Here is a 17,686-nt window from a genome sequence, read left to right on the forward strand (position 1 = left end):
TTATTAATATGGTACATCATTCCCTTAAAAATGAAGTGTTGTCTCTGTCAGCTGCAACTCTGGCATTTTGGGAGGGAAAAATGAAGTACTGTCTGGAAGAAACTATCAGGCACCTGGAAGTATGACTTTCTAATATTTTCCATTGACTTAAAGGAATTTAAGACAGTAGACAGATAATGACACAGATACCATAAAGCCATTAATAGATGAAATTAAAACAAAGATTGGGCATATTGATGCTAATATCATTGCTGTAAATGAGCATTACAGTTAGCTGAAAGTGCTCTGGCAGCCAAAATAAAGAAAATATAATGAATTATTTGATTTCTATTGCCTGAGAAGTGGAGGAATGCCAGTTCATTACAAGATGGTAATACTTTTTCTGGTAGTGAATTCTAAAAAGAATTTATCATGTGGGCTTTTTATATAATGTACTACATAATGAATAGTGTCTTTCAACAGCATTATAAGGACAGTGTCTTCTTCTTTGCTTTTATTTTTGTTTTCATTGACTGTTTTAGTGAAAGAGCAGATCCCAGTTACTGTAAGGACCGCATTACTGAAGGAGCCAATATCAACAAGTCTCTTGTGACTCTGGGAATTGTCATCTCCACCTTAGGTATTTTGCTGATAGACTGGATCATCAGAGTGGGAGGGAGACTTTGGAAAATAACTCATATATTTTCATTTTATGAAAATGGGGTAGACATCTACAAGGTTTATTTTATAAAGTTACCTTCTGACTGAGGACATAAAAACTGATATGTGTCTGCAGTTGAGAACATTGCATGGTCATCATCCCAACCTTCTCATTTCAAGAAGAAGGGAGACTGAAAAATCATGTGGCTCAGATAGTGTGTGTCCTGAGTCCAAAGTCTAATTCAGGATTCAAACTTGTAGCATGGTATCATGCAGAGAGGGATTACAAAGTGTGATACTTAAATTTGTGTTCTCCAACCATTGTTTTAATGCATGTGTTTCACAATTCCTTTCTTCTTCCACTTTTATTATTTTGTTGTCTTTAAAGCTCAGAATTCTCAAGCATTCAGCAGCTGCCAGAGCCTCAGCAGTGCAGCCAGTGATGGTGGTGACAGTGGGATCCCTAGCTCTCCTTCTGGGACCAGCAGTGGAGCGGGGCCCTCCCGGAAGCAGTCTTACATCCCATACCGGGACTCCGTATTGACCTGGCTGCTGAAGGACAGTCTTGGAGGCAACTCCAAAACTATCATGGTTGCTAGTGAGTGGGAGCTGGAGCTGGTTCTGTGTTGGGACTAGTACTCTGCCTCAAAGAAAGGGTGATGACCACCCATTTCATTAAGGGTCTTATAAGACAGCATGGACAATAGCAGTAAGGCAAGTGGTTATAGGCTGGGTTGGAAGGGCTTGATGTGATTTTAAACTCTCTCCTTCCACCTCAGCTGTGTCTCCTTCACACACTTGCTACAGTGAGACCATGAGCACACTGAGATATGCATCCAATGCCAAACACATCATCAACAAGCCACGGGTAAATGAGGTGAGAACTTCATTTGAAGTCTTGGTCTGGTGGTATTTACACTAAGTTCTTTTATTCTCTCATTTCTTTCTCTTCACCCTCACCCCAACTTGCCTGACTTTGCCAAATGAAGACAGAGTAGAATTCTTTCTTTCAGTGTCATATCCTTCTCTCATATCTCTACTGGCTTCATTCAGTTGCCTTTTTGAATAATTTATTTTAGATATTTCTCTGAGACCCCCTCCTTTTAAGATCTCTGGTGTACCACTGCCACCCTAAGGAAGATCATTTAAAAGTTTGTGTTCTCTGCTTTTATTTTGAGTTTATGTTGATGTATGCTTGTATTTTATTTCGTTTCTGTGCAAACTGCAGTGACGTCTCTGTTTCGGGCTAAAAAGGGCGCATATTAAGGAATTTGTTTTTGAAAAGTTGAGTAATGATGAGAAATTTTTAAAAAATTCCTTATATGCTTTGCAATTTCAGTGAAAAGTTTCAGAGCAGGGGTCACAAACTGGTAGCCAGGCTTATATAGCCCATCTGTGGACTTTTTAAAAAAGCAATATAATTGGGGCGCCTGGGTGGCATAGCGGTTAAGCGTCTGCCTTCGACTCAGGGCGTGATCCCGGCGATCTGGGATCGAGCCCCACATCAGGCTCTTCTGCTATGGGCCTGCTTCTTCCTCTCCCACTCCCCGTGCTTGTGTTCCCTCTCTCGCTGGCTGTCTCTATCTCTGTCAAATAAATAAAATCTTTAAAAAAAAAAAAAAAGCAATATAATTAGGTAGGTACTAAGTTTAGTCACATTACAGCAAGAAGAGTATCTGTTACCTACACATGTGCCGGCACTTGTGTTACTATCAACCTCCTGCTCAAGGGCAGCGATTCTCATACTTGAGTGTATATCAGAATCACCTCCTAGAGAGTTGGTTAAACCCCAGCCCTGAAGAGTTTCTGATTTGGTAGGTGGTGGGTGGGTGGGAGAGCAGAATTCGCATTTCTATCAAGTTCTTAGGTGGAGTTGATGTGGTTCTAGGACCATATTTTGAGAAGACTGCCTCAGAAGTTACTCCAAAGGAGTAAACCACTTTTTCCAAACTAGTTCTGTGTAGCATCTTAGAGCTGGTTTGTTGCCTGATATCAGTCTTTGTGAAACCAAGTTCTTTGTGTTTCAGGATGCAAATATAAAACTGATCAGAGAACTCAGGGAAGAGATTGGAAGACTGAAAGCCATGCTGCTGAGCTTTGAACTGGTATTCAGGCAATCAGAACTTTTCTGTTCCCCAAAGCCTGCTTTTCTTCTGCATAGAATTCGAACCCTGTTGCATTCCATGTTTTCAATTAAGGGATGCTTGTGGAACAGAGGCAGGAGCAAAGACAGGACATGGATGACTGATTACCTGAGTAGTTTCAGATGGAGTGGGCATCCTCACTATATCGTATTTGTTGTCCAAAGGGCATTTGCCTAAATGGCCCTTATTCTGTGTGCAGGTGGATTCAGGGAATGGGGCCCTCCAGAAAAGTTTCTTTGAATTTTCCTTCTTTGTACCAATGTGAACCCTAATACTTAAACTTCTGATTTGTTTCTGATTTTAATGATAAAGTCTTTTCTTTATTTGCCCTTCTCTTCCTTCATAAGAGTAAGGATGAGACCCACAAAGCACATCTCTGTCTTTGTGCAGACAAACTACAGTCCACTGAATGAGGAAAAGGATGAGAATCTGAAGGAGCTGATTCTCCAGAATGAATTGAAGGTGGGTGTACTGGGTGGACTCAGTTATGCTTTACATCACCTTGGTAGTAGGTCTCATCTCCCTCCATTATTCCTGAGTCATGGCTGCTCCCTTGTGAGGACAGAGAGGTTATATCTAGTTTAGAGACAGTTTTTGTCTTCATTGAGGTTTGAGTGGGGAAGGAGTTTGCTTTAGGGGCTGGTAACTGGCTTTCTTTGTTTTGTTCTCTTAGGGGTTCATGATAACTCCCTTTGGATAGGTACAGTAGCCTAGAAAAAAAAATTATTTTCCAGTCAATCAACTGACATGTAATCATTGCATGCTAAATAGGTGTTCAGCGTGTTGCTTCAAGAGATGGAAAGAAGTTCCTTCCCACAGGTGGCTTGCAGTCTAATTGGAAACATATTTAGAGAATGGTTAAATGTAATGAACTAGATAAGTTATATGAAAAGAGCTTAGGGAAGGAAGAAATCATTATGGCTTGGAATTTTCAGTGCCGACATCACAGTGCTGGTGCTGGAGGCTAGAGAACTTGAACTAGACCTTGAGAGATTGGTAGAGTGTGTTAGATAGGAAGAAAGGGATGAGGGTGGGATAATCTCAGCAAGGCCATGGAACTGAAAGAATGAACTGGTGTGCGAGGCCATGTGGAAGCACACAGTGTGAGGAAGACCGAGCTGACTAGAATACGTGGTCATGGCAGAGAGGTAAGTTTAGGGCAAGTTTAGGAGGTTTGAACTTGACATTTACAATATTAATCTTGGCTACTTGAACGAGGTTGGTGAAATAATAAAGATGTATATTGGGAAATTAATATGACAGTTGTGTGGAGGATGAATCGAAGGGAGGGAAGACTGGAAGCAGAAAGATCAACCAGGAAAGAGACTAATTTTGTGACCCCGTGAGGGCAAGGACAAGACATCTGGGGAGATTAGATTAAATGGTGATTCCTGGAGACACAAGGAAGAAATGGCAGATGTTATTTGGTGACAGGTTAGATTTAGATACCACAACCCAAATGTCCCAATTCCTAGTGTTCTGTTGCATCATCATTATACATTATAAAGTATCCTGGCTATGTCAATATTTTGTTACCCAAGCTAAACTTTAGGACTACATCACACATCCAGGCATTTCTTTTTTTTTTTTTTTTTTTTAATTTTTATTTTTATTTATTTGACAGAGATAGAGACAGCCAATGAGAGAGGGACCACAAGAAGGGGGAGTGGGAGAGGAAGAAGCAGGCTCATAGAGGAGGAGCCTGACGTGGGGCTCGAACCCGGAACGCCGGGATCACGCCCTGAGCCGAAGGCAGACGCTTTAACCGCTGTGCCACCCAGGCGCCCCACATCCAGGCATTTCTTAATAATTCTATACTTAAATATACATTCTGATCTTTAGTTCGGAAAATATCACTTCTGTACACATAAAAGATAAAGTACAGAGTCAAAATCATTTCAAGCTCATTAGCAGTTTTACATTATACATTCTGGCAGACCTTGACTTGAATCTGCCACTTGCTGGCCTTTGACCTTAGGCAGTAAAGGGGTAGGTGATGAAAGCCAGCCAGAAGGGGAGGTGTGTTCAGTGGTACCTCCAGGTAGCTGAGCCAGGAAGGCTAAACTGTAAGTCAGAGTGCCCTGCTGCTCACCTATGCCAGGTCCTAACCCAACCCAGCCCTTCCTGGGTGCCCTGTTGTCTCACTCTTGGCAAATTTCAACTCAATGATTATAATGTTAAAAATAACATTTCTAGGGTAGGTAAAACACTTGTATCTAAACTTGGCATACTTTGTTTTTTCTCAAGTATCCCTTTTATGAGAGAAGTACTTAACTGAATCCAGGTCCCTTTCCTGCTTTCTCAGTTCTTCCATTCCCAGGATAACTTTCCTGCCTGGGCATCCATTTCCACCAAAAGAAGAAAAAAGTACCTTATGTTCAACATTGTTCATTCACGTTCCCCAGGTGGGCTTAGCTTAAGGTCTCTAACTTGCTGTATTATATATATGTATATACATATATATATATATATATAATTTTTTTAAGAGAGATTGGGGGGAGAGGGGGAGAGAGAATCTTAAGCAGGCTCCACGCCCAATGCAGAGCCCGACATGGAACTCAGTCTCACAAGCTTGAGATCATGACCTGAGCCAAAATTAAGAGTCAGATGCTTAACCCACTGAGCCACATAGATGGCCCCTACATATATTTTAAACTCTGTTCCTGATACATAGTAAGCCCTCAGTATTTTATTGTTATTATTACATGGTCTTTCAGACCAGTTTCTTTCTTTCTTTCTTTCTTTCTTTCTTTCTTTCTTTCTTTCTTTTTTTTAGAAATTGTAAATAGAACTTTTATTGGAATACGGTGTACATGCAGAAACATAAAATATACAAAATACACAAAATACAACATAGTAGAGCTCATTGGATTTTCCACAGGGTGCAGACAGCCATATATCCACCACCCAGATCAAGAAATACAATATTATTGATACTGCCCAAGATCCCTCATGGCCCATTCCAGTCAGTACCCCTCCAAAGGTAACAAGTATTAAAACAGCTGTCAGACCAGTTTCTTATAGTCTTTGTTCTATCTGAGGATATTCCTCTTGGTGCTTTGTGTATCTTTGAGCCCTGTACAAGCTGATATTAGGATTTGAGGTTCTGCACCTTGGGAAAAAGTGTTGGGTCATAAAAGGATTCCCAGTATGGATCACATAGAAGAGGGATAGGGAAAGGGGAATTATAAACATAGACATATGACTAACATCTCAGTTAATTAAAAAAAATTTATGGCATTTTTTTGAGTTATAGAAACAATAGCGCTTGTTGCAGAAAACTTTAAAAATAACATTTACTGAGGGAGTTTCTATTTATAGAAGTTAACACTTGCATATTGAAAAGATGTTAGAAAACAGCTCACAGAGGATGTGGAAGGGCCTCTGTGGATCTTTGAATAGTAACAGTGAGGAAAGTGAGGAAGGAATGCCATGAGGAATCAGGCCAGGATGACTTCGGACCTTAAGTCTGCTCCACCTGCGGGGTGTCTAAAACCGCTTCCTCCATTCTCCGCAGATAGACCAGCTGACTAAAGACTGGACCCAGAAGTGGAATGAGTGGAAGGCCCTCGTGGAACATTACAGGGTGGACATCAACAGGAGGAGGGCTGGGGTAGTCATTGACTCCAGCCTGCCACATCTAATGGCCTTGGAAGAGGACGTACTCAGCACAGGTGTCGTGCTCTATCACCTCAAGGTGAGCAGGCTGGTGCATTCCCTCTTTCCCTGAGCTACTGGCCCCAGGGGTTGAAGAGGGAGAAGTCAAGGGCGGCAGCCATGCTTCTGTGAATTGAGCCAGTTGCCATAGAGCTGCCGTCAGGTTTGCCCTCAGGAAACTGGGTTAGCCAACCAATTGTGATTCATTTGCTTTTGTATAATTAGAGCAGAAGACTGGAAATCAGAACAATTACTTGTTTTTCTGTGGCTGCTACTGTTGCTCTTAGATAACTTACTTTCATTCTCTGTGATTTAATCTCATTTTAAAGTAAGAAAGATGCTGCTTTATATTCCTTTTCTGGCTTCCTGAAGCAGGCATGGAAGTGAAATCCTAACCTCAAAATCCCATGGGTACTCCTGAGCTCCGCACGTCCAGGCTGCTTACAAACCTCTTTCAGAGGCTAAAGGGGGAATCAAGATCTGAAATAGTTTCCTTCTAATACCTCCTCACTCCTCAACTCTCAAGTCAACAAAAAGTGCACCTCCTGCTTCTCCGTTACTAGGTTTACTGGGGAAAGAAGAGAGGAAAATGAAAGTAGATGTAGAAAGCTTAAAGAAAGCATGAGGGAGAGCCCAAAGAGCTGGTGGGCCAGCAGGGTGGGGCAGGGCTCAACACGCAGCTGTCTAGAACGACAGAATGAAGCTCCTGCCTTCCCCGAAAGACCTGGATCACCTGGTTCTTTGTCAATGGAGGCAAGTCCTCATTTTTAAATGAAGCATTTTGAGGGTTAGTCCCCAGTGGTAGGTAAGTCATATCCTGTCCTCATCAAAAATGTTTGTCTTCCTGTAGAAGGACAGTCCCTGTGGCTGGCAGAGCATACTTTACGTGGCCAGAATCACTATGCTCACTGAAAATCCAGTCTTCATTCTCCTAATTCTCCCCAGCTGTCATTTGAAATGAACAGAGTTTATGGGGGATACATAATGCTGCTCTTTTTTTTTTTTTTTAAATGATTTTTTATTATATTATGTTAGTCACCATACAGTACATCCCCGGTTTCCGATGTAAGGCTCGATGATTCATTAGTTGTGTATAACACCCAGTGCACCATGCAATATGTGCCCTCCTTACTACCCATCACCGGTCTATCCCATTCCCCCACCCCCCTCCCCTCTGAAGTCCTCAGTTTGTTTCTCATAGTCCATAGTCTCTCATGTTTCATTCCCCCTTCTGATTACCCCCCCCCTTTCTTTATCCCTTTCTTCCCCTACCGATCATCCTAGTTCTTATGTTCCATAGATGAGAGAAATCATATGATAGTTGTCTTTCTCTGCTTGACTTATTTCACTTAGCATAATGCTGCTCTTATCCCTGGAGAAATCAGGTAGCGCATCTGGTAGTGAGATGTTAGGGAAGCTCATCTTAGGCTAAGCCCTCAGGGAAGTTGTCAGAGACTGAGCCTCTCAAAAAGTTAAAGTAGCTTATTCTCAACACAGTGAGTGTGTAAATTAGCTCAGTGAAAATGCCTCAGGCAGAAATGGTTGTTACCTAAATAACAGATCTAAATACCAAAGGCTATCAATCGTTTTATTAGAACCACAGGGAGAGGTTGGGGGTCAGGAAGAGACCAGGTGGATTAAAATGCTTAATATTTGAGTAGAGCTGATCTGCTGTATTGGTTGGATGTGGAGCGAGCAGATGAAGCTAGAATTCAAGTGGTAGAGCTCAGGGAGGCATCAGAGGGCTAAAGGACAGGACTGAGATGGAATCCGAGACAAAAGATGAGTGCAGGCCTCATCTGAATGTGGGAGTCCTGGTTTTCATTGCGGAGTCTGTGTGCACTGAGGGTGGTGCCCCCTCCTTGATGTGTTTCCAGTGAACCCGAGGGGTGAGGATTCAGTCTAGTTCTAATCCTGGCATTTCTGCATTTTGTGTACCCATTTTCTCCCTTTTTGTTTGTTTAGATCCTGGTTTGGGTAATAGTTTAGCAGTAATTGCTCAAGATTCTCTGTGTGTTTGTTTGCCTTGCTGTCTTGATTTAGACCCGGAACTAATCCCAAGCAATGCCCCCAGGAAGCTCTTTTCCCTTTGGTCACCTTGGGAAGTACCTTGGGTGGGAAGAGGACAGAGGGAAGGGTGGGTGGAGTACAGGTTACTGGTATCCTGGACTTCATTCTCATAATTGCCTTGTGCCGTTAACTCTCCCTGCATAAATAAGCAGAGGGGGCAGCAAGCGCAGGCACCAACTAAGTCCATGTTAAATGAGATGCTGTTTTGTTTTGTGGTGGTTTCTGCCCTGTAGATGTAGGAGTTGTGATAGGCTGTGGCCTTATCTTTTTGTAAGGAATGCATTTCATCATTAGGGCTGACCATGAACTGGCAGGTGGGGTCTTGACCCCTTCTCCTCAATTTTGTTTGGTGGTGTTTATAGAGGCCAGCATCCATTTGTCTGTGTGGTGCTCAGTGGCTGAGCAGAAAAGGCTGGGCTCTGGCTGTCTGTGTATGCAAGCCCAGTAAGGTCAGAGTCTCATTCATTGCTTCTAGGAGCCTGCCTTTTCACCAGCTATTTTGGGGGGACTTCAGGGACTGCCCCCTTCTGACTGCTAATGGCGAAGTCTAATGGGGAACTCTCGGATCACTTCAAAGGCATCAGCTACCAGGGAGGAGGTTGTGCAGTGAAGATGGACAAGCATGGGCTCAGGCCCAGAGAGACCGCAATTCTAGCCATGGCTCTCCAATTTAGTATATGGGTTCCCTGGGCAACTTTCCCCATCAGCTTCAGATTCTTCATATATGAAAGGGGGATAATAACTATTTTAGGTTGTTTAAGGATTAAATAAGAGATGTCTGTAAAGCGCTCAGCGCAATACCTGGGACATAGTGATTGGTTATTCAATACATGATAAACACATATCTAAACTCAGCATCTCTGATGTCATTTGCTGCTTTCCCCAAACAGAAGTATGTGTTCTTAAAAGAATTGCTATAATCCAAGGGCAAAAGGCCCTGTCTTCTACTAACCCAGTGATTCGTTTATGCTAACTCCGGTTTCCCTTCCTCTCGTATACTCTTTGGCAGTCCTTTTTGATTCTAGATATGCTTTCCTCCTATTTGTGCTTTACCCTTCTTAGAATCTGGTATCTGTCGAACTTCATCTGTCAACCAAGAAGGTAAAAATCCTGCGATTCCATACATCTTCATAGAATATGCGTCCCTTTGAGACTAAATGGACCAGATTTGGACCACACCAACCTTAGTCCCTGTAGGAAAATTCTGCCTGTGTGCCCACTTCCTCAGACTAGAGAATCTCTGACCAACAGTCATGGCTGTTCCCTAGCATCAGGCTGTGGGACAGAAGGGAGTTTACCAATATTTGTTGACTTTGCAAAGAGCTGGTGCTGCTTTCTTATATTTTTGCCCTGCCTTCTCAGGGGCTTCCTGGTTTGCAGTGAGTGGGCAGAGCAGTCAGAACAGCCTGGACCAAAGTTGAGAAGTGGTGTGAAAAATGCCGGGCTGGGCGTGGGAAGACAGTGATAACACTCCAACAGGTGTACTCTGCTTTGGGGGCAGGCTCTGTCCCTTTTTATTCTTGTTAAAAGGGCTTTGTTTTTTCCTTTAGGAGGGGACAACAAAAATAGGAAGGATTGACTCAGACCAGGAACAGGACATTGGTAAGTGATAGAACATTTGGGTCTGACACTGTGACAGATACTCATGCCTGACCTGACCAGTATCTTTAGAGGAAACTGATGATGCTCTGAGAGGAAGGAGTCTTTGAAGATCAAGGGGCCATTCCTCTTTTGCTGCTACGTTGAGGTTGTGGGTCAGGGATATGTTGGAAGGAGACCCACACGGTGGGAGGATCCAGGTCTGGGTGGTTTCAGGTGGTGGCTTTTCCTCTCTTGTCATAATGTAAGATCTTCCAGATGTAGATTCTGATCTCATAGAAAGAATGTTTTCCTGGGTTGTCTGCCCACCCCGTTGACCCCCATTTCTTGTATAGTCCTGCAGGGGCAGTGGATTGAGAGAGACCACTGTACTATCACCAGTGCCTGTGGGGTAGTCATTCTGCGGCCTGCCCAGGGGGCCCGCTGCACAGTCAATGGCCGGGAGGTCACTGCCTCCTGTCGTCTGACTCAAGGTAAGACTGCTTATAGCTCTATGCCAGGTTGAGGGATGGACTCCCTCCATTCTCATGGGCCAAACCCAGAGAGCTCAGTGAAGCAGGCTTTAAAGATGGGACACCCAACCTCTGCACTCAGAGATGTGAAGATTTCCTAATACCATCCTCTTCCCATAAACAAGGAAGCCTCAATTCCAGGGTTCCAGGGTGGAGAATGACTCTCTGAAATTTATACCTGTGTCCTTGGGAAAGTCTCTAAACCTCAGCTTTCTCATCTATAAAACAGCGGTAAGAGGATTGTTGTGAGGATTCAATGAGCTAGTTCATGTGATGTTCTTCGCAGGCTTCTTGGCACCCAGTAAATACTCATTATCATCATTACTGTTAGTACTATAGTTAATCTGTTCAAATTCTGTGTATCCTTTGAGGCTGAGCTTAGATTCCCCCTTCCATGAAGCATTCCCTCACTATTCCAGTGGGAACTCATTTTGCTTTCCCTTGGAGTAGCAGAACTCCTCCTATTCATTTTGTTAAATTCAGTATTTACACTGTGCGATATCCAGTGAATCTTACTGACTCACCTAAGTTATCAGCTTGTTGAGGGCAGGATTTTGCCTTCCAGAAGAGTACCCTGTACATAATATATACTCAGAACATGAGCTGTTGATGAATTCTCACTTGTCTCTGTCACAGGAGCAGTCATAACCCTGGGGAAGGCACAGAAGTTCCGATTCAACCACCCAGCAGAGGCCGCTGTCCTGCGGCAGAGAAGGCAGGTGAGTGTGCTGTATTTTCAAGGTGGCTGCCAGCCTCCCTGCTTCTTTTTGAGGGACAGGTTTGAGCTTTGTCTTGTTCTCTTGGAGTGAGGGTGGTGACAGCAGCCGCACTGCTTTTCTTCCTTGTTCCCAGGTCGGCGAGGCTGTGGGTGGCAGTGGCTCTTTGGAATGGTTGGACTTGGATGGAGATGTCACTGCCTCCCGGTTGGGTCTTTGCCCTTTGCTTTGGAAGAAAAGGTGAGAAACATGTACTCCTTCCGCTGTGGAACCTACTGTTCTTACTTCTTAGTCTCTTACAACATGGAGCTGGACGGGGGAGGTGAGTGTAGTAGCCAAGCTCTGAGTGAGGCCTGTGTAAGTGATTGAGGGATCCCGAGCTGGCTGCTTAGCTTGGTGTTGGCAAGGAAGTGGTCTCGGCACTCATTCATTTCCTCTTCAGTATTGTAACTTTCTTCATCACTGAAAGGAGTATATTATTTGGTATTTCCTGTGGCCACTTTCTTCTGTCAAGATTTGAATGTGACGTGTTCATATGTATCTTTGAGACTGCTTCTGAACTTACCTGCCTGTGTCCCCCTTTAAATTCTGGACTGCCTATGTGTGAGCTCGTAGCGTGTGTCAACTTCCAGGACTATGGCTTCCTCCAAGTTTTTAAAGCGAGTGTGGGACTGCGAATCTTTTTTTCTCAATACCAAGGGTCCAGAACTACATATAAGAGGGTCAGAAACTCCCGGAACAATATGCAAGTATCTTGGGGTTCTACTCTCTTATACCCACTTTGCCTGCATTGTGAACATGGAAGCATGGCATCAGAGTTTTCTATGTGATTGGTGGCAACTACTATTCTTCTTCATAGTCATTCTTGATTCATTTCTACATAGAATGCCCTTCCCAGATCTACATGTCTCGTAAGTCTGATACTGGGAACAGTGATATCCTTCCCATAAATCAAAGTACCCTCTGACTTGGGGATGTTCTATAAAGAATGTCAGCAGGAGACTCAGTGTCCTGAGACCACTGGTGTTAGGAGGCTGCCCAGCACCATGAGCACGGGGATCTGGGATGGTTCTGATGGCCCTTTCCCCTGGTTCCTTCAAAAGGGATCTAGCTGCTCTTTTCTCAGGCCAGGAGCATTTGGTGGCAGCTGATGACAATCTTGGGTCTGACCTTGGTGGTGAGGGATATTGGACGTAGGAGGAGAAGTCCTGTGATGCAGGGGCCATGAACGGCAGGCAAGTCCTCACATGCAGGCTGCTAAGGACTGAAGGATGGGGCAGAGTCTAAGGCAGGATGGCCCCAGTGTTGCATGATGAGGACTCTGTGGGTGACAGGGAAGGTGGGAGAGGTGACACAACTGGAGTGTATCAAGGCGAAGGTGGATTAAAGAGCAGCTGGAGCTTTTGTTTTGTCAGAGTACAGTCATGAAAGAAGGCCTTGTCTTAGGTCAGCTTCTGCTGGGAAGATGCATTGGAGCTCTGACTTTCCCAGAGTTCAGAGGTGTACAGAGAACAGCTCTGCAACTTAATGAGCTGTGATATCGAAAAGTCATGTTGGAGTTGGATAAAGCTGCATCACATCCTGAATTTCTGAAGTAAAAGCTGTGTGGCTTTAGGCAAGTTACTGAGTCTCTGAGTCTGTTGGCTCACCCTAAGTAAGGGTACCACTATCTGTCTCCAAGAGATCTGTGTGATAAGGATTGAAAGAGCAAGTATACATGGAATGCTTTGCTGGCTACCTGATGCTGCCAGCCCCACTGCTGGAGGCCCTTGTGTGGAGCTGCCCACGTACACAGCCTCCCTTTCATTTTTGTGCCTCCTACCTTGTCCCAGCTGTCCCATCCACCCTAGAGAACACGGGTCTTCTCCTGGCTTTTTAAGGTCTTCTCGTCTCTCTAGCCCGCGGTCACTGACATGACCTTTTAGCAACGCCAAGAATGCACCCTTTCATTCGGAGAGGACAGAGAAGGATTGGAGAATCAAGGCCTCTCCCACTCGCTGCCTCCACTCTTTAGCACCAGCTCCAGGAGCCTGTGGGCTGGGCTGGTCCTACGCAGCTCCCATAGCTAGCATCTGCATGCCAGCCACTGGTGGAAGTGGGGTGGAGTGGGGCTCAAGCCTGTGATTGGGCAGAGGGACCGGGGAGAGAACCCATGAGAGAGGAGAAAACTGCACGTTGTCAGCTGGGCTCCCAGACTAGGTTTGTGGCTGTGTCTCCGTGAGAATCTCATCTGTTCTGGTGAGGTTGGCTCTGAAGCCTTTCCTTGTCCTACAGTTTTCTTCCCTCATTTTTCTCTCTGGAGGAGGACTCATAGGGAGCCTGCAAAGTTGGAGCTAACTCCAGAGCCAGAGGAGATTGGCCAGCCTGCCTCTTTTTTCCCTTTGCAGCAGTGATCTAGACCAGAGAGGAGTTAGTCCTTGAAAACCTTGCATTTTCCCCTTTGGAATTTTGGGTGCTTAGCCTTAAGTGCTTAGAGCCTGGGAGACCCTGTTGCCGCTGCCACTGCCGCCTTAGGGAGTATACACTGCTGCATTCTGCTGCAGAAGCTGTCAGGCCTCGAAGCAGCTGGGAGGGCTGGGAGAGAGGGTGGGGGAGGGCGTGATGGAGTGCTGGCATGCAGGGGACCAGGCAGCACCGGGGAGATGCTGGAGCCACCCAAGATGAAGGGTGGTCATCTGACAGAGGTCCTTGGCTGGCAAGTAACCGAAGACTTGCCAGTAGTAATCTACCCAGATATGTAACATAAGGTTGGTATTTTTTTTTTCCGCATCCGCTTTCTGGGAACTTGACTGATGTGCATAGCAGAGGAGCCATTTTTCAGTCTGTTGGCATGTGGCATCTCAGGTGAATGTGCTGTGTCTCTAATGATCATCCCAGACAGCTTCCCCTTGCAGGTCTTGTTGGTGCTGTGAAGGAAGCTGAGATGGGTGCACAGAAGCTGCCTGGCTAGCGGCTGGGGGAAGGGTAGAGGACGTCCTCTACTCTGGAGAAACAAATTGTGAATCTCAGGATTGGGAGACAGGGAGAGAAGGAAGTTGTGTCTACTTTGTGAGAATTAAGAATAAAGATGCCCTTCCTGCTCTTTGCACCTGATGGTCTGGACTTTAGCTGGGTTTATGTAAGACCCTCTGATGGTCATGTTTGTAATTCAGCTATGTCTGTGGTCAGACAAAATTTGGAGCAGTAATGCAGGCATGATACATACAAATACATGTATAAAATGTTTCCCATTAATGGCCTTTTCTATCTGTTTGGTGTAAACTGGTTTTCTATTCTAACTGCTGTCCCGAGTCTTTTGCCTCACATGTGGCAAAGGGTGCTTTTCCACTTTTCTGTACATTCCAGTGTGCGTATTTGGCCTTTTGCCCATAGTAGTGAGTGCCGTTTTCCCCCAGAGCATACTCAGATATCTTGGCCTGTCCAAGTCCTCGACCCATTGTAGATTGAGTCACCTCATAGCCTCCTTCCCAAGGAAGAGATTGCTATTATGTCACCCCCTATCCACACTCCCCCCCCACCCTATTCATCCTTCACTCTCCTCTAAAGACTGCATTAAGAAATCACAATTTCTTCTAAGACAGAGGCAGGAAACTTTCTGTAAAGGTATTTAGTATTTTAGGATTTGTGGGCCATACAGTCTCTGCTGCAGCTACTCAAGCAGCCTAGATAATACATAAGCGAACGAGTATTCCAGTAACACTTCATTCACAAAAACAGGCAGTGGACCACATTTGGCCCACAGACTATCTGCTTTGATATGCCCTCTGTGATTTCGTTCTGCTCTACAAAGTAGTAAATGTAAGCCAGGTGAACCCCCCAGAGTTCTGCTCACACTGTCTAGGGTCAAGTTATTAAGCGGGCCTTAAAGAAGCATGGTGTCTTGGGACCGGAAGGAAGGCTAAGGGCTGGCTAAGGGAGGGCAGACTGGGGCTTTTTTTTTTTTAGCCCGAGGCAGATCCCAGTCCCTCCCAGTCACTCCCTACTCCCACCACCCAGAATGCCCATGCAGTTGGCTCCTTTAGAAATCCAAATGACATGGATGGAGAGGCCCTGCTGTGAGGTCCTTGCGTAGGAGACCACGTATGACCAAGGGAAAAACTACGCAGGTAGAAGCTGTCAGTCTTCAGAGGAAGACTCTAACTCATCCATGGCCACGCAGGAACTTGATGGCAGAATAAAGCATGACTGCAATCTAGAATTCTTTTTAAACTTTGTATTACGGAGATTTCCAAATACACAACCAGTGATCAAATCATGGCTAATCTTGTTTCATTTATCTCCCCACTCCCTTTCCACTTTCCCCTGCTCTCCTCCAACTGGATCTAAATAAATCCCAGTTTCACCAGTAAGTACTTCAGTGTATATCTCTGAAAGTTACGGTAGAGTGTAAAACTCTTGAACCCTATTCTTGGGCTCATCACTGAGAACCGCCCTCAAGGGGAGACCAGCTCTCCTCTGGGTCTCCATCCACACACACAGGTGTGTTGTGCATATAAATTCTCTCTCCTCTGGATTGGCTGTCTCCTACTCCCAGATCACAGAGGGTTTCTGTTTCACAAAATGGAGATGGAGTCATAATCTCTGAACATGCAGGAGAGTTTCCATTCCCACAATGTTTGTTAGAGCTTCTGTTCTACTCTGTTTCCAGCAGATTTTAAGCAGATCTTTTTATTCTTTTTTAAGGGACAAAGCTTCTTGATTTAGCTAAAATGTTTGTGTTTTTTAAAGCTGCTTTACTTTCCTGGTCATTTCCCTTAACCAGAATGAACCTGTATTTCTGGTCAACTCACGGTCTAAGAATATGCTAGTCTAAGGACCATTCTCCCCTCCTGCACTGTGACATCATGAACTGCCTGTGACAGCGTGCCTATGTGTCCCAAGTTGCCAGAAGTTCAAAGCCCTCTCTGCCCTGTTGAATTCAGGGCTCTCAGAAGGGCTAAGACTGCCACTGGTTTGTCCTGAACTGGGTTTGCATTTCTCTTGGGTAACACCGGCCCCTCTGTGATAGGAGAGTGCTGGAAGAGCAGAGTGACGAGGACCACCAGCCACTGAGGGCTGGAGAGGCGCCCCAAAGGGCCCAGATTCAGCAGCAGCACTACGTGGGGGATTTGAGGCAGCGAATCCTAGCGGGACAGATTAGAGCCAAAGAGGATCTGGAATTGGACCAGGCACACATCAGCCAGCAAACTAAAGACAGTAGGTGCCCACTGCTCACTGTGTCTGCTTCACCTTCTCATCTCTTCATTTTCATGCTTCCACATCCTTCTGTATTCTCTCCTTTGTTTTCTTTGTGATATGATGGAATCTTTGGTATTAGGTGTTCTCTTCCCTCTTTCAGAAACCAGAGACTCTTATGAGGGGCTGGAAGCAAGAATAAGGAAGCTACCTTCCTTACTGCCCCTCACAGTGATGGACCCCCTGCTCTCTCCTCACATGCACATTTATCCATGCTTTGCTGCTTGCCCCAGCATGTGCTAAGGCCTGGGGGCTTCCTTCCCTTCCCCTGTGGTAAGGGGGCCCAGTAGCCCTCATCCCGGCACATAACTCCTGGCCAGCACTTTCCCTCCATTCATGTCTAACCACAGCCAGAGGTGTCTGAGTCTAGGCTGCACGGGCAGGGAGGGAGGTGCTGACTTTCTCTCAGGGTGTCTTTGGTTCCCAGACCAGCAGCAGCTGCTCGGAGAAGAGACCTGGCTGGCTGGCTTGCAGCAGCAGCAAGACCACGTGGCAGAGAAAGAACTTGAGGCCTGTGTGCCTCCTGGTGCTTGGCTTCAGGCAGATCCTGAGACTCTGCTGCCCCCACTGGTCCGAAGCCAGAAGAGGGAGGTGCGATTGCAGCTTGGGCGCAGGAACGTACTTCGGGCAGCACAGCGGGACATCCGGCGAAGAAAGTCCTCCTTCCACCTAGAGAGAATCCTCAGAAAGCAGAGGCTGCTGGAGGCGCAGAAGGGACTGGAGCAGCCCAAGGCATTGTGCTGGCTCAAGGATGACCACACCCAGAAGCCCCCATACTGGGTACCCAGCACTGACACCATGGTCCCAGGGCCTCAACATAGAAGCAGGCGGACAGGTTACAGTTCTTTGAGCCTCCAAAGGCTCTGCAGCCGGTACTTGCCCCAGCTACACAGGTACAGCCAGCAGTGGTCATCTGGGATCATTGGCTGAGGTTTACAGCCTTGTTGCTCAGGTGGCCTTCTTTACTTCCCAGGGCCTCAGTTTCTCAGTCTGTGAAATGGAAAGATTTGCTTACTCCTCCCTTCCCCACCATTTTTCCCTCTTTCTCTGTAGGTGAGATCTTCTAAGACTCAGGCTTTTACCTTCTCCCATTCTGAGTGGCAACTCTTGCTGC

General features: G+C 45.6%; 1 protein-coding gene across 1 annotated transcript in view; it reads left to right on the forward strand.

Annotated features, from left to right (window-relative positions):
• STARD9 (StAR related lipid transfer domain containing 9) overlaps positions 1 to 17,686 on the forward strand; it is a 130,096-nt gene that overhangs the window by 75,416 nt on the left and 36,994 nt on the right. The window contains exons 11-22 of the mRNA XM_008702186.2: positions 522 to 619; positions 1,028 to 1,237; positions 1,419 to 1,516; positions 2,667 to 2,744; positions 3,174 to 3,245; positions 6,301 to 6,480; positions 10,061 to 10,112; positions 10,445 to 10,582; positions 11,258 to 11,340; positions 11,474 to 11,577; positions 16,346 to 16,533; positions 17,000 to 17,465. Coding sequence (XP_008700408.2) covers positions 522 to 619; positions 1,028 to 1,237; positions 1,419 to 1,516; positions 2,667 to 2,744; positions 3,174 to 3,245; positions 6,301 to 6,480; positions 10,061 to 10,112; positions 10,445 to 10,582; positions 11,258 to 11,340; positions 11,474 to 11,577; positions 16,346 to 16,533; positions 17,000 to 17,465 — 1,767 coding nt within the window. The remainder of the gene's footprint in view (positions 1 to 521; positions 620 to 1,027; positions 1,238 to 1,418; positions 1,517 to 2,666; positions 2,745 to 3,173; positions 3,246 to 6,300; positions 6,481 to 10,060; positions 10,113 to 10,444; positions 10,583 to 11,257; positions 11,341 to 11,473; positions 11,578 to 16,345; positions 16,534 to 16,999; positions 17,466 to 17,686) is intronic.

The sequence above is a fragment of the Ursus maritimus genome, unplaced genomic scaffold (genome assembly GCF_017311325.1).
Source record: "Ursus maritimus isolate PB19 unplaced genomic scaffold, ASM1731132v1 scaffold_35, whole genome shotgun sequence".
NCBI classification, from domain to species: Eukaryota; Metazoa; Chordata; class Mammalia; order Carnivora; family Ursidae; genus Ursus; species Ursus maritimus.